Source organism: Triturus cristatus, chromosome 8 (genome assembly GCF_964204655.1).
Source record: "Triturus cristatus chromosome 8, aTriCri1.1, whole genome shotgun sequence".
In the NCBI taxonomy this organism is placed as follows: Eukaryota; Metazoa; Chordata; class Amphibia; order Caudata; family Salamandridae; genus Triturus; species Triturus cristatus.
The window spans coordinates 934,581,756-934,601,537 of record NC_140591.1 but is presented as its reverse complement, the minus strand read 5'-3'; the positions used below and the strand labels follow the sequence as shown (position 1 = coordinate 934,601,537).

General features: G+C 44.4%; 1 protein-coding gene across 17 annotated transcripts in view; it reads right to left on the bottom strand.

Annotated features, from left to right (window-relative positions):
* DMD (dystrophin) overlaps positions 1–19,782 on the bottom strand; it is a 7,596,173-nt gene that overhangs the window by 254,574 nt on the left and 7,321,817 nt on the right. For all 17 annotated transcript variants that reach the window (XM_085622447.1, XM_085622454.1, XM_085622449.1 and 14 more), the window contains one exon: positions 14,163–14,329. In XM_085622447.1, the coding sequence (XP_085478573.1) occupies positions 14,163–14,329 (167 nt within the window). The remainder of the gene's footprint in view (positions 1–14,162; positions 14,330–19,782) is intronic.

Sequence of the window (19,782 nt, the reverse complement as noted above, 5' to 3'; positions counted from 1 at the left end):
ACTACCTTTGATGCGCCAAAATCTTAGGCAAAAAACAGCCACAGAGAAGGGATGCTTCAGAAAACACAAGTGATACATCGATTCCTGAGTCCCAAGGGAAATAATGGCGTCAGTTCTGATGCACATAGGAGAAGTGTTGTGTTGATTCCTTACTGCAAGGGGAAGTAAAGCATTGGTTTCTAGATATGCAGCCTAGGGTCCATGCTGCAGGGCTCCGTTGATTAAGAATTGATGCACAGGTACGCTGTGTTGCGCACTGGAGGGGATGCGTTGCTTTTCGAGGCTTCATGTCCAGCGTTGGTTGTGGGAGGCTGAGAGGCGAGGCTTCACATGGCTTTGTGTCATCCAGCGTTGGTCCAGCGTTGGTCCTGAGAGGCTGTCAGCTGTGCGGACAGACATGGAGAGGCTTTGCGTCACCCAGCGTCCGTTCGGGGAAACTGCACAGCAAAGCTTCGCGTCGTCAGGGGTCGGTCCCAAGGAGCAGTCAACTGTGCGATGAGGATTCACAGGGGTTTGCTTTGTCCAGTGTCGGTTCAAAGAGGCTGCACAGCAGGCTTTGTGAGACTTAGAAGCCTTTGGATTAGATGCGGCACCTCAGGCAAGGGTAGGACTCACAGATGGTAGAGTCCAGCAGCACCAGCAGAGTTGTAAGAAGTCTTTTGTGTCTCTGAGACTCCTTAACAGGAGGCAAGCACACACAAGTCCTTGGAGAACATTAACAAGTGGGATACCAAAGCAAAGTCCAGTCCTTTTCTTTCTCAAGACAGAAGCAATAACTTCGGGCAACCTGCCAAAGCAACACAGCAAAGGTGCAGTACTCCTCCTGACAGCTCTCCAGCTCTTTCTCTTGGCAGAGTATCCTCTGGACCCAGAAGTGTTATAAAAATGTGGGATTACAGGCCCTATACTTCAAAAGTAGTCTTTATAGTGCACAGCTCCAGCTTTGCCCTGAACTGGCTTGAGACACACTACAGTGGGGTGGAGACAGAATTGTGAGAGGTCAGGCACAGCCCTATTAAGGGGTCAGTGACAACCCCTCTCACTACTCAATATCAGGAAGGCCCATCAGCCTGTTGATGGGCAATCAGGATATGCTGGGAACACCTTAGCTCTCTTTGTGTGACTGTGAATTCACAAACAGCCCAACTGTCAGTGTAAACCAGACGTGGAACCACAGGCAGGCCGAGGCACTTGATGGTGAAGCAAGAAAATGCCCACTTTCTAAAGTGCAGGAAGGATGGGTGGATTGGGAATGAATCTGCGGCTAGATTATGTCTCTTACCTTAGGCAAGCAACTTGTCCATCTGATAGAGACATCTAGCCTCAGATTCCTGATCTTAGAATAGATACCCAAGCAAAACCATCCCGAAGGAGGGACAAGTTTAGACCAGTAAGTCCTGCAGGACAGAGCAGACAAAAAGGCCATCCCGTTGAACTGGACTGTGCAGGCAGTAGCACTTGATAAACGTGTGCAGGGATGCCCATGTTGCTGCCTGAAAAGTGTCGAGGACCAGAATTCCATGTTGCAAATGTCGTGATAGCAGCCTTAGGTCTGGTGGAATGAGACCTTAAGCCTTCAGGAAGCTGCTATTGGCCACGTCATGTCAAAGTTTGATACAGAGGATGACCCATCATGAGACGGTCCTCTTCTGCACCGCCCAATCTTTCTTTGACCCAACATACACCATGAAGAGTTGGTCATCCACCCAGAACTCCTTTGTGTGGTCATGGTAGAATGACTATGCTCTTTTTGGGTGAACAAAGTGGAGTCACTTCTCTTCTTCAGAGAGATGCGGAGGAGCATAGAAAGTGGGCAAGGTGACTGATTGCCCCACGTGGAATGGAGTTACCTTTTGAGAGTGCCCAGAGCAGAGCCATGATGGGAAAGGTTCAAAATAAAGAGAAGGAATTGGGAAACGGAAGCTGAAAGAGGATCAATAGATCTTTCTGTACAATATTTAACAAATTTGTGCCACCGGCAGGTGTACATGGCCTTGGTAAAGGGACGCCTGGATGCCAAAATAACATTACAGACTTTGTGGGGGAAAGGTTATATGCTATCAACTGGCACCCCTCAATCTCCTTGCAAGAAGGCATATAGTGGACAGGTTGGGTGAAGGACCCTTCACTACTGCTATGACAAAAGATTCTACCGAAGGGAGAGTCTGATCGGATGATCGCTGCTCAGCTGGAGAAGCCTGGGATCTGAAACTCTCCGTGCCCAGTTCAGAGCCACAAAAATGACTTGGGCCCAGTCACTCCTGATCTTCTTGAGCACTTTGGACAGAAGTGGTATTGGAAGAAAGTTGTACAGGAAGCCTGAGCTCCACTTGAGACGAAAAGCGGTCGAGCAAGTGCTGCCTTGGAAACTCCAGCGTGCAAAACTGCTGACAATGAGTGTTCGTTCTCGTGGAGGTGAACGGATCTAGCAAAGGATCTCCCCACTGCTGAAAGAGACCTTGCGCCACCTCCAGATGGATATGCCATTCGGGATCCACTAGGCGTCGATGGCTGAATTTATCTGTCCTGGCACTCCGAGAACCTGCCAGGTGTTGAACCACCAGAGAAATGCCCTGCTGTTCCAGCCATGTCCAGAGACGCAGGGTTCTTGACAAAGGGTCCACAACCTCACACCGCCCTGTTTGTGTCAGTACCACATGGCAGTGGTGCGGTCTGTGAAATCTTGAACCATCTTTCCTTTATTGAAGGAAAAAAGGCTTTAAATGCCAAGCGAATCACTCGGAGCTCCAGCAAGTTGACGTGGAGTCCAGATTCCTCCAGAGACCAGAGTCTTCTGATCTCCACCTCTTCCAGGAGGCCGCCCAATCCCAGTAGAGACACATCTGTCACTACTGTGTGGTCTGGTTGGGGAAGGGAGTGGGGTCTGCCTGTGACCCAACCAAGGTCTGTTAGTCACCACTGCAGATCCTGTGCAGTTCTCGCTGGGATCCGCACCATGTCTGAGAGATTTCCCTAATGCTGCGCCCACTGGAAATTCAAGTCCCACTGCACATCACTAATATGACATCTGGCATGTCTCACTAGCAGGATGCAAGAAGCCATGAGGCATAGCAGACTCAGAGTCATTCTCCCCGAAATCCAGGATAGAGGCTGAAACATCAGTATATCAGCCTGAATATCCTGGACATGCTGTTTAAGAGGATAGGCCCAAAACAGCACTGTGTCCAAAACAGCTCTGATGAAAAGGAGCATCTGAGAGGGAGTCAGGTTTGACCTCGGCACATTGATAGGTAGCCCCAGTGTGTGCAGAATGTTCGCCATAGTCTGGGGGTGGGAGACAACAACCTGGGGGAACTCTACTTCAACAGCCAGTCGTCGCGATAGGGGGAAGACTGACACCCTTGTTCTGTGTAGATGAGCTCGACCACCACCATCACCTTGGGGAACATCCGAGGGACAATAATAATTCAAAAGGAGCACCATCTAGGCCAGGACGTTGGCAGCGGTCTCTGAGACTGTTTATGTAGACGTGACCACTATTATTAATCTTTCTCTGCAGGAAGCGGCTGTTCCCTCGTCCTGAAAGGAAGCTAAGATTCGGCCTCTCCTTAAAAAGCAATTGCTAGACCCCTCTGCCCAGGGAACTATCAGCCTATTTCTCTCCTCCCTGCATTAGCAAAAGTATGTGAAAAGGTTGTAAATAAACAGCTGACCGACTTTGTGGAGAAGGAGGCCATCTTGCATCCAGCACAGTCTGGGTTCCAGCCTGCACATAGCACTGAAACAGTGCTGGTCGAGTTGGCAGAGGCCATACAGGACTGTTTGGATGCGGGCGGGAGGGCAGCGCCCATTTTGCTTGACCTCTCGGCCGCATTTGATACGGTTCCCCATCCATTACTTCTGTCTCGTCTGGCCAGGATTGGGATGTCATGTGCTGTTTGGGAATGGCTCCGCTCCTTTTTGGAAGCCCGGACAGAGCAGATCTGGATGCCACCCTTTACCTCTTCCCCTCAGGGGGTCTCAACGGGTGTCCCGCAGGGGTCTGCACTTAGCCCCCTTCTATTTAACATCTATATGACTCCGCTGATTTATTTAGCAGAGGAGTTGGGGGCTAAGGTGATGGCGTATGCGGATGACACTCAGTTGCTTTTCACCTGGAAGAAAGGGGTGGGCTCGGTATCTCAGGCCCGACATTGCCCAGCCTCAGTCTTTAACTGGATGGCGGATGCACAGCTCAAATGCAACGAAGGGAAATCGGAGATTCTGCTATTTGGCATGTTTCCTCCAAACTTCCGGGAGCAGCTCTAGCCTCCTGACTACCCATGTCTGACCTCTTCCGGGAAATCGGCAAAGAACTTTGGGGTCTCGTTCGATGAACGTCTTTCTTTTGAGGTACACAATAAGAAGCTGGTTGGTGGCTACTTCGTCCTGCTCAAATCTTTTAGAAGCTTCTTTCCCCTTCTCCCAGCAGCAGCGAGACAAACAATCACATGTGCACTGATTAGGTCTCGGCTGGACTATGCTAATTCCCTCTTTTCTGGCATTCCGGGCTATCTATTGAAGAAACTACAGGTGGTCCAGAACACCGCTGCCAGACTGCTGTCGGGGCTGTCAGCCAGGGACAGTGTACAGAACCAGCTTTGTCTATACCACTGGTTACCGGTAGCCGCCAGAGTGAGATTTAAGTTACTGATTCTGGCCCATCAGGCTCTTCATGGAAGCGGGCCTCTTTATCTACAAAGGCGGGTGTCCTTTTATGCCCCTGTGCGGGCCCTGCGTTCCGCATCTCTGTATCTTGCCCAAGTTCCACGCTTTAAGCGGCAGAGGATTGGGGGTGGCTCCTTCTCAATGAAGGCAACTACTGCTTGGAACGCTCTTCCGCTGACCTTGCGTACTATTCAGGACCCAGTGGTTTTTAGAAAAAAAACTGAAAACTCATCTTTTTATCTGAAGTCGAATATAGCACCCCATTAGACTCGCGCCGGGATACTCCCGAGTAACTGTGCGCGTAATAAATGTATTTAACATAACATAACATCTACTAAAAGTGCTTGTGGACTACCGTAAACTGCAGGTAGCACTGATGGGCAGGTGGGAAAGGAATGTGAAAATAGGCGTCCTGCAAGTCCAACGCTACTGTCCAGGACAGACAAGACCTGAGCTAGAGTGAGCATTTTAAACTTTTTCTTTTTGAGAAAGTAGTTGAGGGTTCGAGGATCTAGGATAGGACCCTTGTCCTTTTTCAGGACCAGAAAGTAGCGGGAATAGAAACCACAGCCTACTTCTGGAGCCGGGACCCTCTATATAGCTTCCTTGGCCAAGAAAAAGGCACAAAAGCCACGACAGGGGCCTAAGGCAGACGGAGGACATTTGGCAAATGAGAGGCCCAAGGACTTGGCTGTAGCCCGTGAGCCCTTAAAGTGTTCCAGGGCCATGTCGGTCTTGTCTCTGAAGAGATGGGCGCCATCAAATGGCATGTCCAAAAGGAAAGCATGGACATACCCAGAAAAGTCAGAAGTCAATGACATCGCTCTGCCCAGCGAGTCATCATGTCAAGCCCACAATGAATGATGATCAACTTTATTGCATTTCTCCGGTCTGATACTGCTTGGGAGAGAAGGGCCTCCTCCCGGACCTGTGGCAGTACTAGCGCAAACGTTTCCCACAAGGAGTGGGAGTAACGGTTCAATAGGCATGCGGTGTTCACTGACTGTAATGCAAGGCTGGCAGAGAAAATATTTTCTTGCCCCAACTATCCAGCCTCTTAAATTCCCTGTCCGGGGGTGCAGAAGGGTACACGCCATGTGAGGTAGAAGCTCGGATCACCATGTTATCGGGGGTAGGGTGGTTGGTGACGAATTTCAGGTCGCCCAGTGAAGGACGATGGTGGCAGGGGATTGTCTTATTCACAGGAGTCCCTGAGCTGGGATTGAAACAGGTTCCCAGAAGGACATCAGTCAAGGCCTCGTTAAAAGGCAGGAGGTATTCCGAGGAGGAGACACCCGGCTACAGGACCTCTGTCAAGATGTTTGCTTTGACTTCCACCGAAGGGAGCTAAAGGTTCAGTACCTCAGCTGCCCTTCTTACACCCATTGCATATGAAGTATCCTCCTCCATAGCCATGGTAGGAGCAGAAAGCAGGCCAGAATCTGATGAGGTATCCAGTCCACTGGCTTCACCCAATTCCTCATACTAGTCCATTTCGTGCTAAGGTTGTACTTTTAAAGGGTCCAGTGACCCTTTTCAATCTTCCTCCATTCCAAGCCCTTCAAAATAAGGCTGAGGAACTGACCTAGGGGGGTGCAGGCGGCATCGGGAGTCCCCCCAACTCAGGGGCTGGTGCCAGGGAAGGTTGCAATGGCACAACTGGTGCCAGTCGAATCCACCACTGGATTCATTGGTGTGTATCGGGCCTGAATTGCCGGCATGGAACCCGATGGAGCCCCCTTTGCCTTCAGGTCCGAAGGCACGCTGGGAGGGTCAGCTTGCCCAAATACGAGGCACATGGGGTCATAAAAGATTTTAAGCTGGGTGGGGGTCACTCCGGCCCCTGGAAAGGCAGGGAAGCGCAGAGACGACCCAGGTGTAGGTTTCATAGAACGAGGCCTAGAGCGTAGAGACTCCTCTGCCGCATCGGTTGACAGACGGGAAGAAGTTGAAGCACGCTTCGACTTCTTGTATTTCTTATGTGTCTTACCTGACTACTTTTGAGGGGGAGGACAAGGACTTAGGACTGCTGAAGCAGTACCCAGGATCTCCCTCTCGACCGGGAGGAGAATGAGACCTCCGGGGTGAACAGTGTGGTGCCAAGCGGTGGCCAGCAAGCAGCTTTAGGGACCACTCTCTCAAAGCTTTCAGAGCCATGGTCCGGCAGTAGGAGATTGACTTCCAGTTGTGGTCACGATCCATCTTCGACATGGCAATGCGGCAGACACCGTATGGTTTGAATCCAGAAGTCTTCTTTGACATGTTGGAAAAACCTACACACCAAAAAATGTTTGACAAAACATTTTTAAAAAGTCTGTCAAAAAGTGACAGAGGGTCGCTTTCTTCATGGATCTGTGCTGGCTGGCGCGGAAAAATAAGAATTGACGTCAGCATGCCGAGGGGGCGCCTATATAGGGGACACGGACGTCACTTGCGGCGCAGACGGCGCAGACAATGTCATATGGAGCTGACCAACACCACCTACCAGTGCGGAAGAGTATTGCTCGAGCAAAAACTTATGGATCCAGCCTGATGACTGGGAAATTTTAAGGTAAGGAATCTTCAGCTCTATGTCTTTATCAGATTAAGGAAGCATTTCAAGATTTGTTTGGAAGCATACAAACCATCATTGCCAGGTCTGAGAGAGACTTCTTCATATGATATAGCTGCCCTAAGATCAAATCTGCCAGAGCAAAGACTTTTCGATCCAGAATCTAGCCTCTGGGACTCATCAGGAAGGGCCAAAGAAAATGCATTTGATTTTAATTTAGTGGCTTGCACTGCATAACCCTCTGGTGAGGGGTGTACGACAAATTGTGGGTTACAGTGGGCAAACCTGTGCTGTACTGGAATGAGTCTCGTGGCTGTTGGGCCGAGAAGGGTTTCTCCCTGGCAGCCAGCATTAGCTCCAAAAGTAACTTGTTAAATGGCAGCAGAGGTTCAAAAATGGCATAGGGAGGCTGCAACACTTCTGATAAAATGATACATGTGTCTCAGCAGAAAGTAAAATCAGCTTGAAAGTGCCGCTGCTTTTCGTACAACTGAGGTTAACAAAGAGAATTCCTTTGAAAAAGGGGCAGAGAGATACTGGATATTCCCTTCTGCAAAGGTGTGTAGATCACTTGCATTTTGTCAGTCCTGTTAAAGCTAGCATCTATATTGTGAGAGGGGAAGAGGTTAACAGCCTCAGGTTTCCCATCTGAGCACATGGGGGGACAGGATCTTGGATGGCATTGACTTCGTTGCTTGTGCTGAAGAAGCTGCCATTAGAGGCATAGAGTTGGGAGGAGTCTGGGTCAGAGCTCCTTGAGTGTCCAAACCCACAGGAGCAAGTCCACTCTTTGGGAAGTGGCCCAGAGGATAACAGTGTTGTCGAGGAATGATCCAGCATTGCTAGCAGTAACGCTTCGACCTGCTCAGGATTGGCCAATGGAGCCAGAAACTTGGTATTTTTCTTTTTCAATGTCAAAATTGCAAAAATAAGTAAGTAAGGGCCTGCATCAGGGAATGGCATCATGACTCAGAAAGGCCCCAAAGGCTAGACCGTTTCGCCATCCTTTGGAGCGTTTTAGAACTTATGTTTTTAGAGATTGTTGCCTGTTGGGGGACTTAATTGAAGAGAAAGTGGAACGGTTCTGCTAGCCAAGGCCAAAGTTAACTTGGCCTCCCACTCTGATGCCCTTTGGGCGCATTAAGGAACAGTAGTAGAAGGCTTTGGGGTCCTTATTTGATCTAAGCAATGCATTTAGTATGAATAGAATATCTTCTTATAGCATCGGCGACAGAGTTTCAACCCAGATATCTGAGAGGGAGATATTTGACGCCAACACTATTGAAAAGTGAAGTAATTTGTTGGTGAAGCCCCAAGAAGAGCTCAGGACCGCATCGCTGAGGCGCTGAAAAGCAAAAACTTGACCCCCAGTATGATCATTTGTGCCTTATATACTTTGATGTTAATGCATCTGGGGAGGACAGATTAACAGCAGAGGCCACGTGTCCCCGCCTGGTGATGAGAGCTATTTATGGAGAATACGTTTCGGGATCTAGTCTGGCATTTTGAGATATTCATTAACTCGATAATCTGCAAAAAGATATACGCATCACAAAGTGCAGGTGAGCACAGCTGCCGTAAGTTCCTCTAAATCAGGCAAAAATGTAACATACAACAGAAGCACAAAGGGTCAGTTAATTTACTTGTCGGCGCTTTATGATCCACCTGTTTAACCCCTGCGCCAGTGCTTAATTTGTAAAAGAAAGGGTGCCAGCGGCCAAAACACTGCTCAAAAGTCAGCCGCCAGAGCAATTACATGTCGGCGTGCCAAATACCAAGGCTGGTAATCTTAAACCACCTCATGTCTCTTTGATCAAATACCAGATGCTCCCTACCCCTTTATCTCAACTCGCAGGTTCCTCCTTTCTCTCGTAGTGACGTTTCTTCCCCGTCTTTCTCATGCTCTGTCTTTTCCATATGTTTTTTACCCTCTCTTTGCCCTCGTTAACTATCTGATGTCGAAAAGTAGGTGTCGGTGGCCCCCACTAGCAACCACCGGCTTAATCCATGCAATGCTGTGTGCCATGAACTGGGGCGAGCGTAGTCCACTCTAAGAAGGAGAAACATGTGTGCTAAAAGCACATCACCCAGAGAGGAAACGGAGCATTTAAAGCACCTGTTACACAAATCCTTAGCAGTAAAATAAGTCTGAACCCAATTGAGAGTAAGCAGTTGCTCAGCTGCCGAGATGCATCTGAACATTTCACACACTTGTCGAGGCACAGTGTGTGAAAAGTTTGTAGATTCCAAAGGGCCTTTCTGTCTCTTTTGGGGTCTGGTATGTCCTCCAGAGGCAGAGGAGGATTTTTTGTTTGAGAGCACCTAAAATACTAGTTAATGGTGAATTATTGAGGAAAAGAGATGATATAGTGGATGTGCATATACATTTCTGGCTAGCTTCCGCTTGAGTTTGTGTGTAATGAATGAATCTGAACATGCCTGCCAATACAATTACAGCACAGTGACTTATTCAGGGCCACACAGCTCGGACTGGGGGTCCAGATGTTGATCCCAGTGTCCTGATGGCATTTCAGGACCAACGGGCTGCCAGAAATGTTTACTTGAGGGCATAGGACAGAAGGCAGTGTCCGATTTTCCCAACAACACTGGGATAATTACACTTTGCTGTGCAAGCTGTCTTGGAAGAAAATAACAGCTTCGGTTATGTCTAGTCATGAGAACATCTGCAAAAACTCCATTCATTTGCATACTGTTTACCACTGTGGAAAGTAAATAATTAATGATGATACCTGCTGGCAAGCATAATCATGTTTATAGAATGGATTCGGCAACAATTAGGCCCCTGTCTGTGGTGATGTTCTGCACCGAGTGGGGGAGGGGTGCCCGGTGTGGGAGGCGGGAGTTTGGACCTCGAGCGAAAGAATGTTTCAAAGATGGCGAGTTCAGCACAGCTGAGAGAACATAAAGCGGCGCCAAAGGGTGACAGGGCTGGAGTCCTGCTGTGCGCGCGATGCAGCAGCCTTCCCTTCCTCAAGCAACGCGATGATTCAGCCTTCCCCACAAGACTCCATTAGCAACTTAGGTATAATTATGCTGATAATTAGTATTCGAGAAAAGACGGCGTGAAAGACTCTTGCTGGGGTCAAAGCGGAGTCGCCGTTTCGACTAGATAATTTACACAATTAGGAAAAAAAACTGCAAAACTTAAAGCCAGGCATTTAAATGAGGAAACACTTGAAGGTAAGTGGACTTTTACCTCAGTTTAAAAGGTAAAGGTCGAAAGTGGCTAAAACACAGCTTGACGATTTTCACAAACTCTGCTTCAAAGGCTAACAGTTAGCAACTGCCTGTCTTTTCATAAAAATAGGTGCCTACATATGTGACAAAAGAGACTTTTTTGTATCTCAGTTTACACAAACAAGCAAGACAGTGACAGCAGTCTCTGCATGCATTCCTATAAAATACTGCCACCCGGTCTCAACTGTATTCTAGAACGCACCATAGAAAGTTAAGAACGTCAACACCTTTGAAAGGGAAAACGAAATAAATACCGAGCTTCACAAGCCTTTTCCGAGCTAAAACAATTTATTCATTAATAATTGTATTAAACATATTTGCAAGAGAAATTGCATGCTTAGGCTCACCATCGCAGCGCATCAAAAAAATAGATATCGGGGACTTCCTGAGATGTGGGCACAAGTGCCCGTACCTCAGTCCATTTTGATCCCTATGGCAACTTACCTGGGCACTTTGAATTATTTCGATATGATATCTAACCAACAGATCCAATTCAAGAAGAGATGTGCAATTTTAGGGGCATTGTAGCCTGGGTGAGTGTGTTAACCTACTCGCAAGACAAGCTCCTTCTATGGGCAGCCACTGGTTTTGCCATTGAGCAGCACAATTCATTTGGTGTAAATGGTCCAGCCTCCAAAGCAGACCTTTATTACAAGTCCATTTTCGTGACATGGGCTTTATCAGAGAGGTGTCAAAAGAGCCAAAGATTTAAATCCTTTTTTACCTCAGTCTCCATTACCTTGACTCGGCTAGTCACACACAGATGAACCAAAGTCGCCCAAGCTACCACTGGACCATTCTCTTGGAAATGTCAGATCTGCCAGATGAAATAACTATTGATAATGTGCAGGTCTCAATAAAATGTGATTCATGTTCACACATCACTATCATTTCCAATCAGACATTTGTGAGAACATTTTCTGAAGGAAAGAAATTAATGGTGATAGATATTTTGTGGCTGACATGGGAATTGGTGGAAAACATACCTCTAGTAAGATATGTGCATTGTACCAAGGAGATGTATGCCTCCAAGTTAAGCCTGACTACTCTGTGCTAAGCTACCAGGCAGATGAGCACAGGTTAATTTGGGGTTTGTTTGTGACTTAATCTGACAAGGATTGCTGCTTGACCGGGCTTACACCCCAATCAACCAACAACCCAATTTCTTACAATGAGCTACACCTGCTCATGTGACACAGAAACAGGCTGCAGGCACCAAATGCTTAGGACAAGAGAATGCCAACTTTCAGAAAGTGGCATTGTCAGAATTTTGATTAAAAACCAGACTTAACCATTAAAGATGGCTTTCAATCAAAATTCTTAGACACCAAACTCAACTTGTGGACCTGCTCCCAAATTGATAGCTTATTAAATGTAATAAGGTAACTCCAATGTTATCCTATGATAGAGGCTGGTCTTGCAGTGGTGAAAAACGAATTTTATAGGTTTTCACTACCAGGACATGTAAAACTTTTTAAATACACTGCACCCTGCCCTCTGGTTTGTTTGGGACCTACACTAGGGGTGACTTATTTGTATTTGAAAGGAAAGTTTGAGCCTGGCAAAAAGTTTATTTTGCCAGACCGAGATGTCAGTCTAAAAACTGCATTCAGGCTGCAATGGTAGGCCTGAGACATGTTTAAAGGACTACTTGAAGGTTTTGGCTCAATCAGTGCTGCAGTCCCACTGGTAGCATTTAATTTACAGATCCAGGGTACAAGCAGTACCACTTTACTAGGGACTTGCAAGTAAATTACATTTACCAATTGGGTGTAAGCCAATTCTACCTTGTTTAAAAGAGAGCACAGACACTTTAGCACTGGTTACCAGTGCTAAAAGCGCAGAGTCCTAAAAGCCAAAAAAAACGGGTTCAGAAAACAAATTGTTGAAGGCAAAATGTTTGCAAATGACCCTGCAGAAAGGTTCAAGTCCAACAATAGAGATTCAGAAAGTGGTTTAGGAGCCATAGCACAAACAGTCAGTAAATTTGTACTGCAACTCCTTTTACGTATTTCGTTTTTTTTTGTGTACTGCAAATTAAAACTTTGAATCACCCCCAAGGTGTCATAAGATCTTTTATACATTCATTATAAGCATGTAATAAATAGGTTTCAAATGTCCTTAGAATGGGCCACCAATTCATTGGTGGGTGGGGGAAATGAACTTTTAAACAAGATACAGGTTTGGCTTTAACAATGGAATTAACTTCTTCCTTTAAAAGTGCCATTCAGACTGCTCTACATGATAACGGTCTAAGTGATACCGTTTATGTTACAGAGATGGTATATATTAAGCATTTCACTAAAAAGCAAATGGTTTGTATTTAGGTCTACCATTGATTATTTGCTTCCCATAACTCAACACCCATTAAAACAATTAAGAGGCAAACATTAAGTTCTAATACGATTTTTCTATAATGAAAATGTAGGGTCTTATATGTGTATTTATTTGTTGTTCTTATATGGTGCAAACTTAGACCTCAAAAAGCGGTATCTCAAAGCGAACGATTTTTAGCACTGACCAGCAATCATACTGTGGTATGTTAATCGTAATGTGGGATAAATTATACTGGGAAAGAAGAAAATAAAAAGTAAATGAAACTAATACCCTGTAACTACATTATAATGTGGGTAAGTGTGATGCTACCATACAAATCCACAAGCTAGTCCACAAACAAGAGTCACTGAATTATCCATGACCACTTCATTGCCTATAAACATTCCAAAAGCTAATATTTTCTCAAGTGTGCCCTAACTCTTTACAGTTTGCAGAATACTTTTATACATTTCGCTTTATTGCAAAGCAGAATAGTTAATATGTTCTCTTTTCTAGCTCGATTTGATTCTGTTCTGTTCATTCTAAGCACTCAGGAATTGAAACCGGGTTTATCGAGTTTAATAATTCACAAAGCTCCAAACAATATGGTAAACACAATTATAAAATGATGGAGCAGAAAAGTAGCACTTCAGATTGTCTGCTTTCTGTGGCTTAGAATAGAAGCCTGGGGATTCATTAAAATCCTATGAATTCCAGACAGTAAGGTACTACATATGCTGAAATATGGAAGACAAGCTGCTTTCTACAGATCCGATGGCCATCCAGTAATATAACAACAAAATACTTTTTTTAGGTTGGACATGTATGGTTCTGGCATCGTCCACAGTGAACAAATTGTATGCTCTATGTACTTTAAGGGTCTATGGGTGATTCACCTTCAGTCATTGGCTCCTTTTGTTCTGGAACCTTCATCCATCGGCTTGAGACCTTATCTATTACATCTTGGGTCTGCCCACAGGAGTATATAGTTCTCACGGTTATCTTATTGTCTATTTGGGTGTGTCCTTCCACCTCTTTAGGAAGCATGATGAGGCTATTTACCATCTGAAATCAGTTGGTGAGCATCCCGGTATAACAGGGAAGCAACTACTGACAAAATGCATCTGAAGAAGGAATGCTACAGAAAATAAAACAAACCTTCTTTTCAGGATCATTCATTTTTCAGGTGCTTCGGTCTGTGCTTTTGTACAGTAGATTTGATGTTTGTACGCATGTGCCATACAAAGGTCAAACTTATTGGTTTTGCCAATGCTCATTTTGCAATGCAAATAAATTAAAGGTTTCTCTATTAATCCATGCAAGCAACAGACTTGGCGGCAATAATATTCCTGCGTGCATTTTCTTATACCTGAATCCGATGATAGGACACTCCTTACAGATGTTACATTTCGCTTGGTGCTTGGCAGTTTCTGCAGCTGCCACCCTGTGCAGCACTGGCAACCAAACCATGGACTGAGGCTCCAGCCTCATCCAGTCTAGGAACAGCGCGGCTTCAATTTCGGGCTTGTTGTTGGCCTATAAAAGAAGGATGGGGTGCAGGAAGGAAGGTGTGAAAAAGGGACGAGGAAACCCAAGAAAGGCAAGATAGAAAAAAGGAGGATGAGGCGGTGAAGAAGGGAGGAAGTTGGGGGGGAGGGGAAGAGAAATGAAGTTAGACAAAAACTAAATAAATCACTGTAAGCAAAACATCACAACACATAAAAACCAAGAAGAGGTTAAACAAGAAAATAATTGACATTTGACTCTTATTTTTATTTTATCAATTTAGATGTGCTGAATTGTTTTTGCTTTTTAACCTGCGACCGGTAATTGATGCAAAAGCACTCCTTTCAGTCATGTACTTGCCATGTTGGTAACAGACACAGGTGGTCATTCTAGTACTCGACAAAAACGATGCGTTGACAATCACACGTCAAGATTTGCTTTTCACTGTGAAGGTAGAAGCCGTGCAAATGCCGAAGACCCTTCTTCAGAGCTTTGTGGGCCAATGTACACATGCATCGAATCAGCAAATCAACTGCCCAGTATCGCAATGTATTATATCACAATTGCTTGGACAGGATGTACGACAATGCTTCAAAAATGAGCGCAAGGCACCTGGTAACTTTAAAGTAGAGAGAACTTTACAAATTTGAGAGGCTTCGCCTGCTCCGGACATTGTGATGTCTAACTTTACTTACTGAAACCAGATTTTTACAAATTTGTTTTTTCACCAATAAAATAGACCAGAATATGGGACTAAGTTTTAAAATGATTTGAGTGCTTGGCAAAGGAAATGTTTACTTTTAAATATTACCCTTTGAAGAACTCAACAAACTTGGGGCAATTTAAGTCTATTACAAGTCATGCTGAAGTACTGTGAATTTTGAAAGCTCAAGCTAATTTGAAAGACAAAAAATGTGTACAGCTGCAGCCACAAATAGGTTATTAAAAATGGCGCCTCAGTGTCCACGTTAAAAAAACGAAAACTAAAATGTAAACGCTATGGAGACATGTAAACTGTTCTGGTCCATTAATGCCTACATCACACTTCTTTGGAGACATCCCTAAAGCAAGGTGGTGAGGAAAGAAATGTAGTGAGAAAATTACAATAGCATCCTGGGTGAGTGTAAGCGATGCAGGCTGTTTAATACTATTTTGAGAGATTTGTTGAAAAACGTATGCCATTTTGTTATAATGTGGATTAAAAATCATTACAAGTTTTTGTGGCTAGCTTAACGCTGTCGAGAAATTTGGGGCAGGCAGCAGCTAATGGTGTCGATAATGGTACTGTTTCTTGGAGTGTGCGAAATTTGTCTTCGCCCAATTAGATGAAATTTTGGAAAAATTACAAGGATTCTAAATTGGGCATGTAGCTGTAGGACACTTTTAGCGCAAATCTTTGTCTCCACAATAGGAGTTTTACACATATTTGAAATTACACAGCGTTGCACAAAGGGGTAATTTCGGTAGTTTTACGCAACTAGCTTACCCGAAATTACATATAAATTATGCAAGATTACACTTGTTGAATAAAAATTTCGCCCAGGGACTACTCTTTTCAAGATTGCATATTTAGCTACAAATCACCAGTGAGCTTTGTTCATACACAGAATACACACAAAAATTTTACACAATTGTGGTAGTTTCTGCATTTCCTAGCCTGTTGGAGACAAATCACATTCACTGCATATTTGTCAACCTTGGCTAAACTGCACGCCAGATTGGAGAACATGTTCTCGTATTTTATTTTCCCCATGAAGATGGATGAGTTATGTGTGATTAAAAGCTCACAGGTGAGGGAAGGGTGATTTTAGGTCAAGGCAACTTGTCCTTATACATTTTCCATTTCTCATTCGTGTGCAGCTGATCTGCTTCGTCACAGGGTAGTTGTGTGAATTAAAAAGCTGTATGGCCAGAGGAACACATTACTTGAGCACAGTGTTAGGTGTGCAGAGATCTATTGGTTATGAAACGCGAGAAGAGTTTGATGTGGAGGTGTGCGACGGTGTGTGACAGAGGAGGCCATCATGGTATAAAATGCAATTGTAGCTTTTTCTACAATTGAAAACTGTTTCCTTCTCCAATTTAACCCAGTTAGGCCGAAGGCAAAAAACACACATTTAAAATACTGCTTCTACTGCATCTTTAAAATCCACTCCCTGGTTGGGAAATGCTATAGACAGGTATATAAAAAGAAAACTCTGAGATACATTTGCTCAATAGCAACCAAGACCATCTCTGCTGCTGGAAGGCTGAGGTCTAGTTTAGCCACAGAACCTTGCCCTGATAAGACTCCTCTGAACACAATTGTTTTTCTATTCTAATCGATTTTCTTCGGTCTGTTGACTTTTAATGACTGCCCAGAATCTTCATTCCAAATGATTAATCATGCCATATTTTGTTTGCAATAGGGCTATATTTTACTAGTGCGGTGTCTAATAAAAAAAATATGAGTTCGACCCTTTCCTTTTTTCAGGTTATCAAACTTTTCATCTCTTAGACCTCTTTTATTGCGTTATGCTGAATCTTTCGAAAAACATGACTTTGTGCAAGAATCAAGCTTTGAGATCGGCCAAGTTAGCAAACTGGTGAGCTAGATGCACTCTTTGCAAGATTTCTTTTTTGATCTGCCTCACAATAAGCTTTGTCTGGGTGAGATAGGAGTTGTGCAGAGAGCATTTAGTGTTCCCTTCTAACTTACTGGTGAGTGCCCAACAGTTGCAAGCAGAGCTACACATTGATTCCGTTACACTACAATAAATGCTCAAGATACTCAAGGCATATTAGGAACATATCTGGTAGGATGACAGACAGACATCTTTAAACCAATTGAAGGGTGTTGTAAAGTTTATGCTTCAGATTGTCAGCTGTCTGTCATGGCTGTGATGACATCTGAGGATTCTAGAATGGATAAGAGGGCTTGCTGTGAGAGAGAATCTTGAGGAGGAGAGTAAGAGGCAGTTGGACGGCTGAGCTGTTGTACCTTTATACTTATGAATAAAGAACCTATGGAAATCTACTTACTCTCATCTAATCTTTGATGGAAGAATCTACCATTTAACACTGGCGACGACTGGGAAAAGCAGCTCAACTCCTGCCTGGAAAATCTCCGTTTTAACCAAATCTACATTTCTTTAAAAAAAGACAAAGAGGGAAGACCGGCTTGATACTGAAGTTTTATCTGAGATGCCGTACTGTGAGGTAAACTACGGATACGATCAAGTACTCTCCGTTCCAAGAGGTTTCAAGTAAGACTTTCATTTTATTTGTAACGCGCCCTCCAAGACTCACTTCGTAATCATCTCAAACTACTCTTGTCAACTTTTGACTCGCTTTCAAGAAAGACTTTCACTTTGTTTTAAGCGCGCTCCCCAAGACTGCCAAATATCTTAGTTTTTGTTACTACCGAACTTTCTACGGTTAAAGTTGGTTACTTTGAATTACCTTCTATCTCACGCGCGTAAATGCCCTGTGAGTCTTGTGATGCGCGTGGAAGTCCCGCGAGCTCCTGATGCGCGTGGATCCCTCGTGAGTTACTGATGCGCGTTCATACTTTGGCATTCTCTTATGATGTCTCTTCATTCGATGCCCTCTAATCGTTTGAGGTTTGTGGTCTGACGACGTCTTCCCATTGTCACTGGAACGCAACGTTACGCTACCTAGGATTCCTCTATGACCTATGCGCATGCTCGCGCTCTCTTTGCAGATTGGTTGGTGTCTTCTCCGTGGTTACTTAGCAACGCAGACGCTCAGTGTTTGTGTTTCATTTGCGTGCTTTACGTAATCCTTCGCAGTGAATTCTGCGCATACTGTTGGAACACGTACTTTGAATAATGAGCCGTTTCTTACAGCGCTGATACGCACAGCTTATATATTTACTGCGTGTCTTATGTACTGCGTGGCACAGAGACCCCAACACATTCTTCAAGCAAGAGATACTTGGAATAGAAGTGTCTTCAAGTTACACATCTGTGTGTGTCAACATCACGCTGATACGCACAGCTTAATTAGCGCTGATACGCACAGCTTATATGTTTACTGCGTGTCTTATGTACTGCGTGGCACAGAGACCCTCAACACAATTTTCAAGCAAGACATACTTGGAATAGAAGTGTCTCCAAGTTACACACCTATGTGTGTGTCAACATCACGCTGATACGCACAGCTTAATTTAAGGTTGTAACTTTAAAGTGGGAAACGCGTTTCCTTGAACATTATTATTCATTCGCAGCGCTGATACACACAGCTTATATATTTACTGCCTGTCTTTTATACTGGTTGCCACAGAGACTCTCAACACAATCTTCAAACGAGAGATACTTGCAATAGGAGTTTCTCCAAGTTACACACCTGTGTGTGTCAACATCACGCTGATACGCACAGCTTAGATTAAGGTTGTAATTTTAAAGTGTGAAACGTTTCGTTGGACATTATTGTTATTTGTTTTTCTTTTTCTCACTTTTTCTTCTTTTCTTTTCTTTATTTCTCCTCTTCATTGTCTAATTATAACAGCTATATTTACCTTATTCACTCTTCTATATACATAAGCTCATACTGTCAATTTCTGATATGCAAAATGTAACTGCTGCCCCGTTTTTCTTACAGTCATCAGGGGATCCTCCCATAAAATGGTCAAAATGGAAAAAGGTTTTTGAACGGTATGCCCGTGTGTGTGGTACCTCTCTTAGCGTAGAGAGGAAAACTGCGTTACTTATGCATTGCCTGGGTTCAGAAGGTCAGGACGTTTTTGATCACCTTCCGGATGTTCCCAACAGTGCTGCAGCTAACCTAAATGAATTTGAATTATGCATTTACAAACTTGATGCCCACTATTTGCCTAAGGTCAGTACCATTTTAGAGCGTTACCATTTCGGTAGACGTATGCAGAAGGAAGGTGAGAGTATTGAGAATTATGTCACAGACCTTAGACGTTTAGCGTCAACGTGCAAGTTCGATACGTTAATTGAAGAGAGAATAAGAGACCAATTTATGTTGGGCTGTGTTTCAGAAAAGGTTCGTGACGAACTTTGGCTCAAAGATGAGCCGTCTCTAGATGAAGTTTTAGTCATAGCTAAAAGAATTGAGCACTCTCTTGAGTGTGTTAAGGAGATCAAGAAAGATCTCAGTAAAGATGTATCGGTGGTCAGTACTAACGCAACTCCTAATTTGAGATCTAAAGAGACCCAATCCAAAACGCCAGTAAAAGGGAAAAAAGAAAATAAATCTCGATTACAATTCGATAAAGGAAATAAATGTTACAGATGTAACAATGCTGGTCATTGGGCCAATGATAAATCCTGTCCCGCGTTAAATGCCATATGCACGTATTGTAAGAAAAGGGGACATTTTGTAATTGCTTGCAGAATTAAATCGTCCAAACAAGGTATTAATGAAATTGCGGTGGACAATTCGTGTGACCAACATGATTTTGAGTGTGGTCAGATTATTGTCCAGGTTGGTAGTGATGGACCTTTGGATTATATTCT